At 30.0% G+C, this 21868-nt stretch overlaps 3 protein-coding genes across 3 annotated transcripts; 1 reads left to right on the top strand and 2 right to left on the bottom strand.

Annotated features, from left to right (window-relative positions):
• Positions 1-3124: 3124 nt before the first annotated feature.
• LOC108463552 (brefeldin A-inhibited guanine nucleotide-exchange protein 1-like) lies at positions 3125-3893 on the top strand. Its single transcript, XM_053031513.1, has 2 exons — positions 3125-3381; positions 3604-3893. Exons 1-2 carry the CDS (start codon positions 3316-3318, stop codon positions 3805-3807), a joined length of 270 nt encoding a protein of 89 aa, XP_052887473.1. The 5' UTR covers positions 3125-3315; the 3' UTR covers positions 3808-3893.
• Positions 3894-5873: 1980 nt separating this feature from the next.
• On the bottom strand, positions 5874-6788 carry LOC108461436 (uncharacterized). The gene has a single exon (XM_017761276.2). The coding sequence runs from the start codon at positions 6645-6647 to the stop codon at positions 6138-6140; it is 510 nt and encodes a 169-aa protein (XP_017616765.1). The 5' UTR covers positions 6648-6788; the 3' UTR covers positions 5874-6137.
• Positions 6789-10248: 3460 nt separating this feature from the next.
• Positions 10249-14883, bottom strand: LOC108464228 (importin subunit alpha-4). The gene is made up of 10 exons (XM_017764394.2): positions 14468-14883; positions 13541-13637; positions 13357-13448; positions 13136-13267; positions 12707-12892; positions 12411-12574; positions 12111-12189; positions 11726-11854; positions 11321-11448; positions 10249-10890 (listed from the first exon to the last, which is right to left on the bottom strand). Exons 1-10 carry the CDS (start codon positions 14687-14689, stop codon positions 10506-10508), a joined length of 1614 nt encoding a protein of 537 aa, XP_017619883.1. The 5' UTR covers positions 14690-14883; the 3' UTR covers positions 10249-10505.
• Between the last annotated feature and the right edge of the window lie 6985 nt (positions 14884-21868).

The following is a 21868-nucleotide window of genomic DNA, read 5'->3' as shown; positions in this document are numbered from 1 at the left end:
TTCCTTCGCAGACTGGGCAAGATTGTGGTTGAGAATGATGTTCAGACACATATTCGGTCTTTTTCATGATAGTTCCTTGGGGGTCATTCTGGCATCCATGCTACTTGGCATAGGATCTCTGCGTTGCTCTATTAGAAGGCTTTTTTAAAGATGTTAAGCGGTGGGCGTGGAAGTGTGTTGTTTGCCAACGTTGCAAAACTGATAATTCTGCTTCACCAGGGCTTTTGCAATCTCTACCTACACCTGATCGAGCTTGGACTATCATTAGCATGGATTTCATTGAGGGTCTGCCTCTATCACAGGTGGCTATAGTAGACCGTACTTTGCAACACCAAGAAGTCATGTGCAAAGTTTTGAAATTTCATCTCACTTGTGCTCAGGGTCGGATGAAACAAATGGCTGACAAGAGGTGATCGGAACTAGAATTTCAGGTGGGGGATTTGGTATATTTGAAGTTACAACCATATTGACAACACTCTTTGCGCAAGTTTAAGAACCAGAAATTGTCATCCAGGTATTTTGGTCCATTTTCCAGTGGAGGCTCGTGTCGTACAGGTTGTTTACAAGCTGTTACTACCATCTTCTGCTTGCATCCATTCTACCTTCTATGTTTCTCAATTGAAGAAGTATATTGGCTCTGCGGTGAGTGCCTCTAATTTTCCACCAGTGGGGTTTGATGGGGCTCTTCTCAAGACACCGATTTAAGTATTGAATAGACGCTTGGTCAAGCAAGGTAACCATGCTATTGTGGAGGTTCTCGTCGAGTGGGCTAACACATTTCCTGAGGATTCAACTTGGGAAAATTTGCACGATCTTCAACGTCGATTTCCTGCTTTTAATCCTTGAAGGCAAGGATCCTGTTTCAACGGTCCCTTTTCATTTTCATATTTCTGTTATTGTTGTTCTTATTCTAGTTATATGGTGCATTTTTGCACCATGTTTGGTTAGAGGGAATGGCTCTTACATTCCCTCATTATTCTTTGACGAATAGTAATGTTTTTGTTTGGTTCACCGTTTCTTTATTCGGTCGTATTATTTAAAGCGCTTCTATTCCCTCAAACGCGTAATAGGGATTCAGTGTTGAAAGCTTTGAATGGCCATTCCGACTATCGCCGAATAGAAATGAATAAAATTCTGCCTAAAATCTCTTTCAGACTTTCTTTGTAATTGCGTTCAAAGTTGCTTCTTTTATCACAACAATACACTTTCAGGTTTGCAGATTTTTCTTTTCAAGTTTAATTTCGTTTGGTTTCCATTCTTGCAATAATCAAGTTTTGTTTTAGACGGGTTTTGGTGATCGGTTTTCTTTAAAATTACTAAAAAAAAAAAAGCTGCAACTCAACTCCCAAATCTTTGTCTTTTGGGGGAGATGATGTTTCGTTTTCTCTTATGGGATACCTACGGACTAGAATTTAATTGCAGGGAGTCAATCGTAATCATCATATCGATCTCTTCCTCTTAATCCTTGTTTTATTATTTCAATTTTGCTGCTGGAGACGATAAAATAAACTAATTAATGGAGGAGATAACTCAAATTTTGATGAATTTATATTGTCTGTAATACTCACGCATATCCCTTTTGCAATATTTGTCATTGTTTAAGTCAGAGTTTTATTCCCAAATTTCTTACTGATAATAAATTAGTTTTCATTATTGTATTTTATAGTATTTCAGATTTGGAGATATGGTGCAACAGACGAAAATTTATTAAGAAATATATATTATAGTGCTTTGGAGCAGACACAAATTGATGTCCAGACACTAAAGGGTCAAATGGAACCAGAAGTTCTACTAGCGGGCAGTATAGACGACTCCTTTAGGTATAAATGGAGTTGGAAATAGATATAGATGTATCTGCATCCTCTTCCAAGTACAAGATGCCTCCGATTTCCTATTATTGTACTATAAATTCTAGTACTTTAGTTGGATCTACAAGTCAGTAATGTCAGTTTTCCAGCTTCAGTGTTCTTTTTTATGAGCTTGTTAACAAAATTTAGGTCAAGGTTGAAAGCTGAAATTGGAATACTCTTTCCTATGCTTATCCTTCGAGTTCTAGAGAATGTTCTCCAACCAAGTTTTCTACAGAAAATGACTATCCTTAATTTGTTGGACAAGATTGGTGGGAATTCACAGATAATCATCTATATATTTGTGAACTATGATTGTGACGTAGATTCACCAAACATATTGGAAAGGTATTCATTTCCTAATAATTGTTGACCGGAATTTTGGTCGAACTCAAGAGTTAAAGGATCTGGTGTAGAAGACAGTGGAGAGCGCAGGGAAACCAAATTTATCAAATTATTTTCCAGTGTCGAAGAGTTTTGATTTGCAGGGAGTAAGAAAGCGTGCAAGGCTACATTATGACAGGATGCATCAGATATTTGACAACATGATTGATAAACGAATGAAGGCCAGAGCATTAGACTCAACCACCAGGAATGGTGATTTCTTGGACGTGCTTCTTGATCAATGGGAAGAAAACAGATCTATTCTGAATCGTGACACAATCAAGCCTTTGATCTAGGTAAAAAAATTTGTTTCAATGGAATCTTCTAATGTGTTTATCATGTTAAATTTCTCATAGAAGTATCCTTCATTAGATGTAAAATCCTCTATGAGTTTGATTCAAAATTTGAAAGAGGAATGTTGGTCAATATAGGAATTAACTCAAGTACCAGTTATCAATTGAGCTATCAGAGCATGCTTTAGCTTTTTTCTAATATGTGCGTGTGATCATACCTGTTTAAAAACAATAATTAATTTATTTCTAATTGTTGCACTATAGTGAAATGAATTAGAAATCATATAATTAATCCGTATGTGAAATCTCATATGAAAATGGAACCTTTCTCTCAAATTTTGTAAAAATCATGAAGGCCAATATAAAAATTAATCCGAACATCTGTCTTTAGAGATTTTCCCAGAGCTTGCTTTAGCTTCTTTCTAATGTAAACAAATATTTTAATTTCTCATGTTTTATTTCTTAATGTTTCGTACTTTATACAATGTATTAAAACTCTTATAATTCCATCAGATATTTGCAGGGTTGTCAATGGCCTCCTAAAGACTTCTCTAAGGCCACCATCTGGTTCAACCACAACTTTGTCTACAGTCCAGGATATTTTTCTCCGACATGAATTAGTGCAGTGCTTGGTTAGCATCATTAAGTCAATGGGAGCTTGGATGGATCAACAGCTGAAGATAGGTGATTTTGACTTGCCTAGGAGCTTCGAGAGTGACACTTCATTAGAGAGACCTTCAACCTCGATTGTATAAGATGGAGTTGTCCCTGATTGTGAGTTGCATCCATAAATGAATTTTGAATTGTCAGATACTGCTACGCTTGAGCAACACCGGGCTTACAAGATTGAACTCCAAGTGAGTAATCTCTTTATGTTGGGAGAAGTATGAGTGGTTCTTCAAGTAGCAGTTACTTATCTAGTACTGAAACTGTCACAGAAGGCTGTCTAAATATATCATGATAATTTGTCATATTACTATTTTCTCTTCATGTATTTTTATGTAGCTTAATTTTATGTGTAGCTCTCCTTTTCTTTACAAGCTTAGTTTTACTGACCAACTTTACTGGGTCACATGCAGAAAGGTGGCTCATTATTTAACAGGAAGCCTTTCAAAGGCATCGAGTTTCTTATAAATACCAAAAATGTTGGCAACTCTTCGAAGGAAGTGGCTGCTTTTCTGAAGAATAACACTGCTGGGCTTAGTGAAATCGTGATTGGTGATTATTTGGGTGAAAAGGAGGAATTTGCTTTGAGAGTCATGCATACTTATGTAGCTTTTTGATGTTATAATAACATGATTGAATGTTATTACAACGTTGTAACTTTTATGTTGTAAAATTTTATAATATATGGATTTTAACATATAAACTAATGGAATCATGTAATTTTTGTTAATATATGAATATTATGTTTGGATGTGAAATATAATTCTAAAGTTATTTATTACTTTTAATATTTTGTTTTTTATTGTAGAATAATTAAATTATTTGTTTCACTAATGATATTTTAGCATATTAAATATGTATTGCTGTATAAAAATAATAAAGTAGATTATATATTATTTTTATAGTATTATATATTATGATTTTTAATTCATATAATAATAATTATATTAAAAATATTATTAAATTATATTTAGTAATAATTATGTTAAAATATGGTTAAAATATATTTTAAAATAGTTTTATTAAAATTTAATAACAATAACAATAATCATCTACCTAAACAAATCTCTGCTAAGGGTACTTTGGTCATTTAAGTCTTTTTTCTTATACTATTACAACAGCTATTCTATTCAACCAAACACAAGAATTCTATTACAGCTTTATTTCATTTCATTCAACCAAACAATTGAATTACTGATTACAACTTTATTCCATTACAGCTTTATTTAATTACAACCTTATTCCATTACAGTGAACCAAACGTACCTTAATATTAGCTTAAATCATTCGTTTTGCAAGAAATATTGTTTATTGAAACGGTCTGGTTTAGGCTATAGTTACTGTTATTTGCTAGTAGGTTATTTGGTTTGCTTATATACCTGTAACTAAAAACAAAACAGTTATGAAATTTGAATCAGAATTTCAGTATTCTCTTCTTCCTTACTCTCTCAATCTTTCCCTTTTCTTCTTCCTTCTTGTTCTTTTACTGTTCCGGATCTGTTACGTGACAGGGAACTTTCATGTTTACTATAAAAGGTCAAAGGAGCAGTTAGAGTTTAGAGAAGATAAATTGAGGCTTCATAGAGAGTGGCTTAATGGGTCTTGAGTACCGCCATTGGAGGAAGCCGAGCAAGTACAAGAGGTAAACTCTATTGTTTCTTTGGGTTTGTTTTAAAGTGCAAGAAATTGGATCATGATTCGTTCTTGTATGTGTTATCTTCCGAGTTCTATTTTAATTATGTCTTTTATTGGTTGTAAGTGGAGTAGCCGCAGTAATACTAATGTGGTTGATCATTGCGAAGCATGAAGCAGGTGTGTGACCATTGGAGGGTTTCTTTTTATGCTTTTTGGCTAGTATTACAACTTGTGTTGGTGACTACTTCGGTAAGTAATCATAGGCAGTGTTTTTCGACTGTAATTACCTTATAAGCAACTTGAACTGAGTAGAACATTACTAAAATATCATTAATATGGATGACCCTACATTTACCAGAATAGTTAACTAGCCTAAAAACTTTTCTGTGAAGGATTAGTGATACATCACTTACGATTTTCTCATACAAATTTGTGTCGCAATTATGTTTGTTCCATGATTTAGTTGAAAATTTACTTTTTATGGCAGCCATCGTTGCAAATTGCAATGGACTCAAATTAATCATTTAGTTAGGTGTTGAAAGCATTAAAATAGAGTTATCTATCTACGATCATACAAATAACTGAATAAGTGAGTATTGTTATGGATTTATATTTGATACTTTGTCATTGTATCAATTTATATGGTGATAACCAATCAAATGCTACCAATTCATTAAAAACCCTCAAAAAAATACAGGAAATTAAACTCTAACCCTTCAACTAAAATTGGCAATGCACTGTTCCTATACATTAACAATGAATTAAATATAAATCTTATTATTGTTATTATCACCTTTAATATTCTGTTCTATTGTTGTTGGAGTCAGAGCCTTGAGGCCCCTACCTGCATATTCATCTCTGGCCTGGGCTGATGTTTGTTAGGCAATTAAGGGATCCATTTAAGGCGGTGAGTGAGTATCACGTTTTAGCCTTTCCTGTTCATGCCTTCATGGTGCTGTCGCTTTCACCAAATAATATTACATGAGCCTCACATTGTTTGATTTATGGATTCCAATAGCAAAGGTTAGTATCTTAAGAAGTCCAAGAGTTGCAGCAATGGTAGTAGTCAATTATTTATTCTCTTTGATTTAACTCAAAAAGAGGAAACACAGTACTAGTTTTTGCAACATACAAGTATAGATATCTCAGCCTTGGGCAATTTGACTTGCAATGCGATGCAACATTAGTGTTCTGAATGTAAACTAACATGCTGTTATTTTTTATTGATTGCTGCTATTCATGATATTAATAGGAGAGGCTAGTTAAAAGATAGCAAATCCAAAAACAACCCCACAAATCCTCTTTCACTGCTCTAGACCTCTTTCACTGCTTCCACAGCAGCAGGCTTCACATTATCCTTTTCTTCTTTCTTGTCCTTAACAGCACCGTTAACTTCACCTTCAATCTCAAACGCTGATACAGGGAAAGTTCTGAACAGCCCAGCAGGTGTCTTGAAAGTGATATTCCCAGTTGGTGGATCATCAACATAGATATCACTGAGTGTGATCCAAACCAGAAGCTCCTTGGTCTTCACCCCAGTGAGCTTCTTGATCTTGTTTTTCTCAACCACAGCTGTGACTTCAGTTGCATAGGAAACAAGCTTACCAATCTTGTCAAACTTGTGGGTTATGCTCTTCTTTTGTTTCAGCCACACGAAACCAGTGTCCTTCACATACCCACATTCTTCAATGCCTTTGAGGGGCAAAAGTCCTCTGGGCATGCCCATTTCCTCCAGCAGAAACTTTGATTTCTCTTGACATATCTCATCTCCATGGTAAATTTCTGAAGCGCTAGCTTTGATCTCTTCAGTCACTAGAGACATCTTTTTTTTTTTTCTAAAACTTGTAATTGATGCTGAGGCCCAAGGAGAGTGGCGATGATATAGTAGTGAAGCTATTTATCGACCCTTGTGGGAGGGGAAATATTTCCATAATGCCATTGTAGCATGCACATGCACATACCAAGGCTGGGGTTTAGGTGTAGCCAGCCTCCTTTTAGGTGAAGTAACAACACAACAGTTAGGCGAGTAATTTGGTGAAGAGACGAGGGCATGAGATTGCACCTAGCCACCTTTATTAGCATTTATGATACAGTTGGACGTTTATTGTAGGGTGATGATAAGGGTAAGGGAGCGGTGGGGGTGTTTTAAAAGAAAAAGGGTGTTGACAAAATGCCGTTGTGACAGTAGTTTAGGTGGGAGGGGGAATCCATTTATTGATGTGATAAACAGATGAACCACAAACAGATGGGATTTTTATACTTTCATAACTCAATTCTTGGTTTCTTACTCTCTTTTCTTCTTTTATACTTGAAACAGATAGTGCAGTACTGATTGCTAAAAGTAAAAAATGACACGAGAGACTACATATCATCATCCTACAAACACTTGAAAGCAGATCACTGTAGCTAGTTTCTATAACTAATTTACTACCTCTGAATTAGGGGAAGGAGCAGCCTTTAATATTTTGCTGATCTGCCACTGTGAGTCAGAGCCTACTAGTTATGGGAATGCAATGCATGGTGGCCAGAGATGGGAGGTCCACCAGGGCCCCTTTGCCTGTCCTTGCTTTGTACAAAACAGGTCATTGTATTGAATACAAAGAGTAGGGTCGGTTTCATCTTCACCCAAATCCCCCCAAGTGTATTTCCATGTCATCTTCACCCAAATGAAAAACGGCCTATCCTCCCTTTACATTGAGCCTGCAGTCATGAACTGGTCGGAGTTTGCAGCTTTTATATTGATATTATGGCCCATTTCACAGCTGTAACTGTTTTGGAAAGGATTCATCATGCTTGATCTCTTTTGGCATTGGTCAAGAAAGAAGCAGTAGTTCCCATATTCCATAAGAAAAAAAAAAAAAAAAAAGGTAAAATCATCATAGATGACCTTGTATTAAGAGTTAGATTGTATTTTATCCTCTTTATTCAAAAAATGGGTAAAAATTCATCTTTTTATATTAGATCAAAAAAGAAACGGATATTGTTACGATCTATTTTTATTATTAAAAATTTGATCTCCGTATGCCAGTATACGTGATACAGATATGTGTTCCTATCTGGTTATTGCATCAATATATAAAAATTAATTTACTCATTTTAAGTAGAAAAGAATAAAAATATAATTTAACTTTTAGTACAAAAATCTATATAACACATTTGCTGAAAAAATGCATTACTCACCACTAGACCTATCCATAGGTCTCCGCAAAAATATGTAACTCATAATGAAAATTTGATTTGAGGATGTTTTGTAAAATTGATCTCAAAGTTTATTTTAAGAGACATCATAATTTTTTTTTCTTATTATTACCAACAGGAAGAAGATAGGGCAAACAATGATCTTATCTCTCCTAAAATATAAAACTATATTTTTAACTCTAAAATTTATAAAATTTTATGTTAATAAATGGTAAAATTAAAATTTAACTCTCTTAAAATGATAAAATTTTAATTTAATCATTCCAAAAATTGAAAATATATATAATGAAATTATATTTTAATTCTCATAAAAATATGTAAGACTTAAAAAAATTAGGTTCCCTTGATTACCAATAGAAGTGGAACTAGTTGCCTATTTTGGTACTTGATTACCAATATATAAAACCTAGTAATATTGGGCAGCGCTGAAATTTTAATTTTTATAATTAAAATTGATATAATTAATAAATGGCGCTGAAAGTTTTATTATAATTAATAAATGTACTCTAATTATATTTTTTCAAAAATCAATTAAATTTCTACTTTTTTACTCATTTGATATGTGCATTTTCAAAATATATAAAAAACTTTCAAACCTTTTCAAAAAAAGAAATTAAGCTTTTACTTTTTTTACACTCAATTGGATACTTAAACTTCAAAATGCATCAAAAGATCCACAAACTTTTTAAAAAAAGCAATTACGCTCCTGCTTTTATTAAAAATTAGAAAAAATTATAAAAATTAAAATCAATAAAACATATAAATATTATTTAAATTTTAATAAAAATTAAAATATTAAAATTTAATAAAATTTAGAAAATAATAGAAAATTAAGTAAAAATATATATAAAATTGTAAAATTTTATAAAAATCGTAAAAGAATTTATAAAATATAAAATTCTATAAAGTCATAGAAAAATTATAAAATGCTTCTTTTGGTATGATAATTTTATAAAATTTATATTTCTTTACATTTTATATAATTTTCTTACGACTTTATAAAATTGTATAATTTTTTATATTTCTATTTATTTTATAATTTTTATGATTTTTATAAAATTTTATAATTTTTATATATAAAATGTAAAGAAATATAATTTTAAGTAAAAAATTTATAAAATTTATCATACCAAAAGAAGTATTTTATAATTTTTTATAACTTTTATTGATTTTTATTTTTCATCATTTTTCACCACATGTCACATTGTGTTGCGACACGTGATGACTTTAATTGAAAAAACTAAGTTGTGTTATTTTTTATGATTTTTATAAAAAAATTTTAATAAAATTTAAATTTTTATATTTTTATTAAAATTTAATATTTTTATAGTTTTTTTAATTTTTAATAAGAGTATGGCTTTATTTGCTTTTTGAAAAATTTTGAGGGTCTTTTTATGCATTTTGAAAGTTCAAGTACCCAATTGAGTGAAAAAAAAAGGAAAGGCTTAATTGCTTTTTTTTAAAGTTTGAGGGCTTTTTATACCGTTAAGTCTTATATTTTGAGATTTACTTTGAAACTTGAAAGTAAATATTTAGAGTATAAAATATAAGTAATTGAAAATTTTAGAGTAATATATGGAATATAATTAATTGGGCATTGACTTATTGCATACCATCATCAAAATTAATCATATTTATAAAGAAAAACATTAATAACTTTTTATAGAACTATTATTGTGTAATGAAGAACAAAAATTCAGAAATATCTATTTACTTATCAAAATTAAATTTTAAAAACATTCTTACATGCGCTTTTGTCTTTTCAAAAGAATATTGTAAGGCCACTAAATTATTTGTAAGATATGTTAATGAGAGACCACAAATGAAGTGAAATACTTAATACCGAATATTTCTATAAAAAGGGAATGAAGTTTTGAATATAAAGTTTAAATTTCCTTTATAAGAATGGGGCATGACACTCTGATATAAAATTGATATTCCAAAAGAAAGAAAATTCTAATAACAATAAAAGATATTAGATTCATTAAAAATATCCATTGCTTTTAAATGACTTTTTATATACATAACTTACCAAATAAATTGACCTATAAAATCTATTTAAGACCTCTAAAATAATTTTAAATAAAAATTATTGTTTAAAATATAGATTATTGAGGGTAGATAAATAGGAATCATATACATTGGATATCTTTTACATTCCAAGTATAGACTTGGCCCCCTCAGTGCCATTGGTATATAAGAAAACCATCAACGCTACTTCCAGATTTGACCACAACCACAAGGAATATTTTTCCTATGGAAATATAGAAATACAAATCAAAGTTTAAACCCTTTCAACACATTCCAAAATAAACCAAAACCAGACACAGCAAAAGCCTTTGCGCCAGAACAAAAACCCTGACCCCTTGGCACCCACCCACCAAATTGCAAAAACATAAAAAACAAGTCTTTCAAAAATTTCATTGCGACCAATGTAGTAGACCTACAAAACTAGGGTCCCAATTCCCAAACTAAAAACACTTCAACCAAATTTGAAGCCACCAGGTGGAACACTTGGCTGCTGGTTCACCCCAAAATTAAAGCCTTGCTGATTTTCATTCCCACCATCTTGGATATTCTGTTCATCTTCTTCCTCTTCAGCCCAATATCTCTCCAAGATCTTCACAGCCTTCTCGTATATCTCATGGTTGTCATGAGTTTGCAGGTTTTCAATTTTATCCAACCCATCGCACTCATCTATCATTTGTGCATATAGATTGATTCCACCGTTCATTCCCATTTCCTTATCAGCCTCACCAACCTTCAGAATGTTCTCAAGCCCCTCCAGGCACACCGTCACAATTCGTGGATCTGGACAGATTAGTAGGTCACAGAGTGGCTTAATGCAACCTTGGCTCACAAGGAATCTGCAAAATAACACATCATATGAGGTTCCCCGCATTCAAGGCACATTCTGTCTCACATGCATATGATTCAAGCAATATAGTTAAGAACCATTATCATGTAAGGTTACTCAAATGAGGACCGTATTTTCAGTGCATATTGCCACAACAGCATGACCAAAACCTAATATATGATGGAAGAAACTGGAAGAAAGAATAAAGACAATGGCTGCATTCATTACCCTGTTAAACTAACTAATTTAGTTGAGTATGCTGACAATGCCTGTACCAATTGATATCTGAGTACATGTGTGCACCATGATGCTGATATTGCATTTGGACAATATCACAGCATATATTCTCAAGTGATTCCATGCATGAAGGTTTGCAATGCATGATTATCAGATCCAAAGAGGAAAAACTGAAATGTAAGCAGAAAAGGCAGAGGACATACTGAATCTGCTCATGAGATCCTCCAGAGGTGGCATTCGAGATGGCCCATGCAGCCTCCTTCTTAATGTCAAACTCCGCAAGTTGAAGAAGGTGTACAAGAGGAAGAATAATATTGGCCTCAATAACTGCCTGTGCCACAGAAAATCAACAAAAGTATCAATAACACCACAAGTGCCTCTAATATGTCAATGCCCCGAAACTAGTATCAACTTAAGTCACAGTCAAAATAAGCAAAGCTTCAGTTGCTTGTCAACTAAAATTTATTGACACCTCAGAATTATCAGCAACACATGACACGCCATCTTAGGCAGCCAAACAAGATGATTGAATTATTATACCTTTCAGGCCACTGCACAAATTGAGCCAATAAATCTTCATAAAAAGAGGGCAGATAGAGAAACTATACCTGTATTTGAGCTCTATTCCCAGCTGTTATATTGGAGATTGTCCAGCAGGCTTCTTTCTTGATACTTTTTTTGTGATTTTGTGCAAGAAGTTGATAGAGATGAGGGAGCACCTTGTTGTCAATCACAAACTGAAAAATATACCTAGAGTTATTGAAGCTTTTAAAGGAAAGAAAGAAACAACTTCACAACAATTCTTTTGTATAATACAACAAGAGAGCTTTGAATAATTGATTCTATTTGGAAGAATATGTAGTTAGTTTACTATATCCTTACACTCACAATAAAGTTGATTGATGGCAATCCAAATGCAACAAGAATGTGAGCGCAGTAAACAACATAAATGATGCCAAGACTGCTGTGAACATGAATAAATGCACTTTATACCTGAGTCTGATTGTCATCACCAGTGACAATGTTTCCCACAGTGCGAAGAGCAGGTATAAGAACTGTCGGCGATGGATGACTGGCATGATTGAATTTTGGTCAGCACCAGTAGTCAAAATATTAGAACAAGAATAACCCACAAAGTATACAGAGATAAAAACCCTGTGATAAAAGCGAAAACTATTGGCGGTAGCTGAAATGGAGAGGGTGCATGAGATCCACGCTAAAAAAGTACTTAGAAAAGGATAGCAACCTAAGGTTGTTAACATTCCAGTATTTCTAGAGTACTCATAAGCTTACCCAAGAAGTTCCACCAGTCGTGGGCAGACCCCAGCTTCAATGACAGCCTGGATTTTGTCATTTGGGCCATCTGAAAGATAAGATAGTGCCCAGCAAGCATCTGTGAGAACTTCTTCATCATTTAAGTAAATAAGTTCCCGTAGAACTGGTAAAGCAGGCTTCACCTGAAAAGAACACAAGATTGTCGTCATAACCCATAAGCTCTATAAGTTACCAAGATAAATTGCTAAAAACAATAATAAGCTAATGAAAACTTCTATAATTATGATATCCACAGAAGCCTCTACAATCTTTACCTGCTCAAATGGTGTCGGTGGCTTGCCACGGCAGAAATTAGATAATGTCCAAGTAGCATTCCTCAGCATGGATAATTTAGAGCGCTCATTTAACTGAGCCAACAATGGCATAAGTGCACCATTACCAAGAACTAGATCTCTACAACTTGGTGAATCTCCAGCAACATTACCCAAAGCCCATACAGCCTAAACAGAATGTATAGGAAACGAGGATAGGAAACACATCAGTTGCTGGAGCTAAAAATGACTATCAGAACATGTGCACATAGATCAAAGGTAAAATATACTGCTCTGGCAGGTAAAGCACATGCAGAAAATGTAATAGTTAAAACCAAAACATTAATGATATAAGTTACTTGGGATGTATGAGATTTTTGTTATTCTAACAGGTAGAGCAGATAAAAATGAGTTATTGAAAAAAAAATGGACCTGCTCGCGAACATCATCACTAGCAGAGCTAAGCAGCTGAACAAACATTGGAACAGCACCATGTTCAATAACAACCCGTGTGTGCTCAGATGTACCAGAGGCAACATTGGTCAAAGCCCAGGCAGCCTCAAACTAAAATCAAAGGGAAGTAGTCTCAGTAATGATAAGATCTCTTATACAAATTATTTCAATTTAAACAAAAGACACACAAGACATCATACTTGCAATTGAGGTACATCTTGTCTTCCAAGAAACTCCACAAATCGAGGGACAACTCCAGCTTTGATTACTTCATCAATTGGAGGACTGCGCTCTACAAGTAAAGCAGAAGAAAGTCAACAACGTAGATGGACATATTACTTAATAAAAGATCTGTTAAGAAATGAATTAGAAAATGGAAATTACCTATAGATAACAGCTTCCTAAACTGAGTTGTCGCTTCTAATTGTGAGGCAGGATCTTCCGACCACACCCCTTGTACCATCAAAGGGATACTTTCCAACTGTTAGATATCATCACAAGTAATACGTTCAGGATCCAAATAATGAAAAGCCTAAACTGGGAGGATCAAAACCATAACAAAATCCTCTCCCGCACTTCCTCTACATTCAGGCAGACCCGATGGTTAGATAACCTAACTCAAGAACAGTATGTTAAAACACATTTAACCTTTACCAAATCTCAACTCTGCCTCATGAAAACACTAAAATTTCCCCTCAACCACATTCATTTTATCAACCAACAAAACCAATCAGCAAACGGTTATTGGAACATAGCACTCCTGCCATAGAAAAGCTAATAGATCATAGAAAATTAGAATATTGTAATCCTAAATAAACAACCCTAAACCTCCACTTTTCCCTTTTCTGTCAATTAAAACAAACATGTATTTCATCAAACCCTTCACTCAAAAGACTAAATCTCAAATACTTGAAACAAGAGGGAAATTTTGCAGCAGACATAAAAGAAGTTTTTTTTTTTTTGGTTTATTTTAAATAAAAAAGCCCCTTCCTTTATCAAAATACTTGTACCACAGAAAAATATTAGGAAGGAAGAAAAACAAATCAAGTGAGTTTAAAGATCTCCATTCACTTAAGAACCCAAATCTTGATGAAATCTTCTTCATTTTCTAACATAAGTTAATAATGGAATATCCTTCCTTTCCGATCGTAAGAATAAACAATTGCAATCGAATAATAACAGCAATGATAACAAAAGCTAAGTAACAAGCAACAACTCAGTAGCATCAAGATCCCACAATTCCCCATAAACAAATCCAATCCAATCCAAACCCATCAATCGAAACACCCAAAAGAAAAAGAAAAAGGGTACCCTTTTCTCAATAGCGGCAGCATTTTGGACAGCATCAAGCAAAGGCTGCTGAGACTGAAGAAGAAGGCCTTCTCTACGCTTTTTAAGGAGATTGTCTTCGCGCTTGTTCTTCCTGATCTCAACCAAATTGTCCTCTCTCCTCCGCCTGGCTTCGTCCGCGTCCACCCTCGTCTTGTAACTCTTCTTCCGCACCTCAGTTCGGCTACCTGGTCGAAGCGACATTCTCTTCTTTTCTGAATCCTTGTCTTGATGTGTTTGTAGAATAAATGAAAAGGGGATCGATTCGTGGGTGAAGGTACAGAGGGTAGACACAGAATGTGAAGTAGAAAATCGATTGCTACTTTTCCCTTTTTATATATACTACATTTTATGCTCTAATACTCTTAACTACATTTTGACAAACTCAGCGACTCACTGAGCTGAGTCGACCAACAAAATACTAACTTTAAAAAGGTTAAAATTTTTATAAGTCCCTGTACTTTTTAAAATATTATAATTTAGTTTTTATACTTTTATTTCCATGAATTTAGTCTCTCTAGTTTTCATATTTCGAAATTCAGGTCCAATTGTTAACGTTATTATTTATTTTATTAATTTTTTTGGTGTGACATTTTGAAATAAAAAAACTCATTTAACTACTATGTAATTAAAAAAAGTAACATTGTAATAAATATGAATTCAACAAAAAATTAACAAAGTTAATAGTTAGACTTAAATTTTAAAATCTGAAAAGTAGAGTACTAAATTCTTGAAAATAAAAGTACATGAACTAAATTTTAAATTTTGAATAATATAAGGACTTATAGCATATTTTAACCTTTAAAAATTGTTATGGAGTGATATGGACCATTCTTTTAAGTTAAAATATTCCATAAGTCCATGTACCCTTCTTAAATTTAGAATTTAATCCCTATACTTGTATTTATAGAAATTTAATCCTCTAATTTTTATATTTTAAATTTAAGTCTAACTATTAACACTTTTAAAATTATTTTGTTAAATTTAAGCTCATTATAGCGTCATTTTTCAAGTCAAATTGTTATCAAGTGAGTGCTTTTTTATTTTAAAATATTACACCAGCCAATTTAACAAAAAAAATTAAGAGGATTAACAATTGGACATGAACTTTGAATTATAAAAAGTAGAAAAACTAATTTTTGAGAATAAAAATATATAAATTAAATTCTAAATTTGTTAAGAGTATAAGGAGCTATAGTATATTTTCACTTTCTTTTCAAAGGAAAATAATATACTATATATTTAGCCCAAATGACAAAAAAAAACACCTCCAGGTTTAGGGTTCATAATTATGAAAGACGGCCCAAAATAAATGGAGTACGTAAAAGCTTCAAAGTTTAATGTTTACCTTCACAATTTCACGCCCACCAACCCTAACTTAATAATTTCTGTACCACTAATTACAACATGCCTGAAAGTTATGGAAAATTTTCTATGTACTCTTTATTTTTTATTAAAAATAGATAAATTTGTCTAATACATTAAATTAAAGAATAAATTGATATTTTATTAAAAATTTATCCATTTATATTACTAAAATTTATCTCTATATCTTGACATGAGATATATATAACACGTTACATGTTACTATTCAGGTTATTCTATCAACAATACAAGTTTTTACCAATATAAATAGATGAAATTTTAATAGAAAAAATTAATTTACTCTTTAATCTGATGTACGAGAATTATTTTACTTAATTTTTTTATAGCAAATGAAATAGAATATAATCTAATTTCGAATACAAAAACCTCTATCATACTCTTACAAATTCAAATTGAGTCAAACAACCAATGATCTCTAAGCTTAGCGTGAGTGAGAACATAAGCTGCAGCAAAAGAAAAGTACTAGTAAGAGGACAAGAGCGTTAAGAATGCTAAAAGGGTTTATTACAATGCTGAAGCTCGTGCTCAAATGTGGGGTGGGGTGACTTGCTCCCCATTACATCACTTAATCAAGCGGTCCAGGTTGATCCTAGCCTAAAATATCTAGTCTAAGGCGATTTCTGTATAGTATGTAAGTTAAGGACTCTCCTAGGTGCTTCCAAAAGCTTCCACGGGCATCAAGGGATGTGCCTCCCAAACCTTCTGAACTATGACCTTTTTTGGTACTCGGTTGTGCCGCATGTGGGTCGGACAATCCCTCTTATCCCTGTTGCGCGAATCCAGCCCAAAGTGATGATCGAATTGGACCCTCATGGATGATCATGTGATCCAATGGTGGTGGGCTAATATGTAAATACCTTTTAATACGTTAATAATTCATGTTAAATAGATTATGAGACATCCATTGTTGATGTTAATTTTTATGTTAAAAAATGTGTAACATGTTAATCATTTATTTAATTTAAATGAGAAGTATTATTACTTAAGTTCACGTTCATATGTACCGATAATAATGTTAATTTGAAACTCTAAACTCTATTTCAAAATTGAAATCTATTAAGAGTTTTTTTTTAATAAAATTTATTAATTATCTTTAGCATCGTATTAATGCGTCAAATGGCAGCATATAAAATGTACCACATAAACTCTGTTTTTTTTCTCTCTATAATCTCATATTATTATAGTAATATAAGGCTAATTCAATATTTTATTTGATAAAATAATGTCTCAAATTGTTATAATATTGTAATATACAATTTCCTAAATTAAACATAAATAAAAAAATGTTCATGGAATCCATTAATTTAATACTTATGAAATTTATTTATAATAAATTTTTAAATGTTTCAGAAAAAGTTTTTAATTTTTTTAAACTCAAACCTATAAACAATCAATAATATAATAAAATATAATTAGTATAAAAATCCTTAAAATTAAAAAATCTAATTAGTACAAATTATAACATAATAAAGTTACTTTTTCTTTGTTTTTAAAATTTGATATTATAATTTTAAATAAGTAAAAGACAGCTTTAAAATTTGATATGAAATTGGCTAGGTATATTTTAAGTTTTAAGATAATTTTTTAATTTTAAATTTGAAATAATTTTTAAAAATTAAAATTAAAATTTAAAGGTTAAATAAAGAGATGAGATTTTATTTTAAATAAATCAAATGATCATTTTAAAATTTGAAATAAAATTGGTTAGGTATATTTTGATTTTTATATAATTTTTAATTTTAAATTCAAAATACATTTTAAAATTGAAATTGAAATTGAATTTATTCAAACTTTAAATAAAGAGTTTTTATTTTAAAATGAAAATTTATATATATATTTAATTTTAAATTCAAAATACGAATTTTTAAAAGTAAAATTAAAATAAATATATTGAAAGTATTTAAAAGTTAAAAAAGAATCGTGGTTTTAAAACATAAAATTTACTGTATAATTTAAATTTTCTTTAAAATACTTTTTTCTAATAAAAATATTTTTAAATTTAAAATTCTTATCCTACATGTCATTTAAATTATTAAATAAATAATAATTTTAATAGACAATCATAAATTTTGAACCTAAAACAACTTGACATTTTCAAATGTAAAACTTTGGGGTTATAATCTAAATAACACTTTATGAATAACTAAAATTATAGAAATTAATTTAAAAAAATAGAAAAATTAAATAGAAAAATAAAAATATATCACTTGTCATAATATTATGCATCTTTACCTTATTTTATTATTTTACCTTATTTTATTATAATATTAATTTGTATACTCATGCGATACACTTTAGGTATTTATATAAACATTTCAAAATATTTAATACTACAACAAACCTTTTAAAAATGATTTTCGCTTATTTAAATATGTTTTTCTTTTAACATTCAATATATTTAATATAAATAAAAATGATAAATTATTGTTTAATCAAAATATAAGAAAAATAATATCATTTTGAATTAGTTTAAAATAATTTAAAAGAAATTTAATTTAATGATCAAAATAAATTTAAATTTCAAATAATTAGAAATATTTAAATTTTAAATAATAATTAGAAAACTTTTTTTTTTGTAACATGTGTTGCAAGAATATTCAAATTATTAAAAAATTATTAGATACATGTCTATATTAAGAAATTTATTTTTAACAAAATTACTTTCATTTCCGTAAAGAAACACTAATATCATATTTATAATTTAAAATTTTACCTCTGCAATGCTAATTAAAATTATGCAAATGAGTTTTTTCAAAAAATGTGTAAAATAATTCAAGTTTAAAATCTATTTAAAATAAATAAATGAAAAGCATTATCTTTTTATTTAAATTTTAAAATTTTAAAATTATAAAAATTAAACATATGCTTTATTTAAAATTATTAATAAATAAAATGGAAAAAATAAATTAAGAAGTATTATACTAAAATTCCTTCTTAATAAATCTTAAAATTGTTAATATTCAATTTTTTTATTAATATCCATGTTATTGTCACATATAATCCATTTGATTATATTGAAAACTGGCAACTTTTCAATCTATAGCTCAAACAAAAGTCTTATTATTTGTGAAATTCTTAGATGAATTCTTAAGTCACATAAAATTTTATTGAATTTTTTTATAAAACTTTATATTTATTTTTTATTTGAAAATATTTTTAACTAATTTTTTATTAATTAGACTCAATAATTTTTCAATAAAATTTATTAAAAATTAAGTTTTTTTTTCAATAATTTTTACGTGAGGGTGAGCAAAATTCAATTTGTTTCGAAAAAGTCGAAAAAAATTTCGAATTTTGAAATATTCGAATCGAGTTAATCGAATCAACTCAAATTTTTTTTCGAATTTCCAGTTCAAGTTGAGTTGAATTTTTGAATTCGAATAATTCGAATAATTCGAATAAACCGAATATAAACTATATTTTTTAATTTTTTTTAAATTTTAAGCTTTTACTTAAACCCAATTTCCCCCAGCCCAAACATTTTATATTTTCCATTTCCCCAAGCCCATCTGCCCAAGCCCCAAAGATTTATTTTCCTAAATCCCAATCCCTCCCTCAAATCAAAACCCCAGCAAATTCCAAACCCCAATTATTTTTCTTTTCTCTTCATTTCTATTCAATTCAAACCCTAAAATCTATTTTTCTCAAAAAAGCCTAAAATAAACCCTCATTCCTTCTTCTTCTTAATTATTTTTACCTATTTACTTACTTATTTATTCACTTATTTACTTCAATTTTTTGTTGTATGAAAAAATATTTTTTTGAAAAATTACATAAAAATAAACAACACTAAAGTCATTTTTTTAAAATTTAACTCGAACAAATATATTCGATTCGAATTTCATCTCACTCGACTCGATTTGAGAAAACTTCAAATTAAGTTAGGATGATAAAATAAGATTCGAAAATTTGATTAACTAGAAAATTTTCGATTCGATTCTATCGAATGCTCACCCCTATTTTTACGTTTTATTTATGTTGGGTTTTATTTGAATTTTGTTTTAGATTTACATTTTTGAGGTTTTTCTATTACCTATTTGGGCCATATTTTATAGGTTTGGGCTAATAAAAATATCATACTGATTCAATCGATTTTTTAAATTAGTTCAATCGTTTTGATTTCATGTTTTAATAGTAGTTCTAAGTGGTTCGTTCAAAAATCAATTTTAATTCAGTCGGTTTGATTTCATGTTTCAATAGTAATTCCAAGTGGTTCACTCAAAACTCAATTGAATGTCATTGCTCGAACAGATACACCTATCAATTCTTGATTCAACCTGTCGAATCGATTTATCCAATTTAATTCCAACAATATTGATACAACACTAATTTATTCATGCCATGAAAAAAAATTGTAATTTTGTTTCTACAAAAGAAAAAAAATTAAAATATGTTGTTAGTTTCGAACTAGTATAGAAATTGAGATTTAGTCATGTACTTTAAAAGTTAAAAATTCAATTCTCTTAATTTTCATTTCAAAATTCTAGTCCAATCATTATCATTGTTGATAATTTATGTCAAAAACTTATCAATTTTATCATGTTTATTTTTATCAATCATATGTCACGTCCTCTAAGGACGGTCTAATCAAAATTCTATTTTAATTAATTTTAACAGTAAATATTTAAAAATTTTAATAATTAGATTGAATTTTTAAATAAAAATAAAACTTTTATTTATTAATTTATCTTTCAACGTGTGGAACAAGAAAATAGGGTGTAAGGATTTGGGTTGAAAAAGCTATAGTTTCATTTTCTAATTTCTAAATCCATAATTACGAGAATTAATTGGTGATTGAATTCCATTACATCATATTAGATAGACACCAGTTGTCTTGGGTCAAAATAATCGCTTATTCATTAATTATTATAAAAAATACTCCATTTTATTTTGATTTTCTTCTAAGCTGAAGGCTAAATAAATCACGCACCAAAACCTATTAATTACCTAATTAAGACATGTATGACTTTTCTTTGTTTTAGGTACATAATACTTCTTTTCTAACTTCAAAGTTTTTGATAGACACATAATAATTGGTGGGAAAGTTATTTTCCCATGTAGATGATAAGCAACATAAATTATTAGGACAAAATTAATTATTTTTATTTGTGTTTAGGTATTAATTAACTTATATGTAATATAAAAAGAAAACTGTCATCTCTTCGTATTTTGGTCTCTACAATTTAGATTCATCAGTCTAAAGATAAATATCTATATTTTATTTTCTTCTAAGTAAATGATTCTAGCATAGAAAACTTAAGACAACTTATTGAATTAAATAATTGTGTACTAAAAAGACACTTATTCACGAATGATATTATATTGCTCCAGCAACAACGTTTGCATTACCTACTCTAAAATTCAAATTTTAAACTAGTTTATTGCTTAATTTTCTCATCAAGGAAGATATATGATATGCCTCTCTAACAAAATTTACATGAAAATTCTCATGATTTAAAATTAAAAATCAGATATGTCATACATCCAAATCAAAATAATAATTTAAAATTAATATTAAAATAATTTCAGACCATATAAATAATATTATTTCATAAATTATATGTTTTAAAACTTTTCATACATATGTAGCTTTTTATGTATATTTTCATAAATTTATTTATTTTGTGTTAATATTATTTCTTCGTAGTTCCTTGATCTTAGCTGAAAGGCCAATATATTTTTCATACCTCCATTCTTCCCAATTGCATAATGTTACCAAGGATGAAACTAGGAAATTTGTTGGGAGGACAAAATTAAATTATATATTTTTATAATTGTAAAAATATAATTTTATCATTTTATAGTTTATATTTTTATAATTTGTAAAAGATTAAATCAAATTTTTATCATTTTAGATTGGTCAAAGTATAATTTTATCATTATTAATTTAAAATTTTATAAACTACAAGACACCTCAATAAAAAATTTATTTTAAGGAGAGTCGAGCTACTGCCAGCCCACTGAATTTATTGCTGAATGTTATATAATTATAGTGGG

The sequence above is a fragment of the Gossypium arboreum genome, chromosome 8 (genome assembly GCF_025698485.1).
Source record: "Gossypium arboreum isolate Shixiya-1 chromosome 8, ASM2569848v2, whole genome shotgun sequence".
NCBI lineage: Eukaryota > Viridiplantae > Streptophyta > Magnoliopsida > Malvales > Malvaceae > Gossypium > Gossypium arboreum.
The sequence above is the reverse complement of the archived record's forward strand: the minus strand, read 5'-3'. Positions and strand labels throughout refer to the sequence as shown.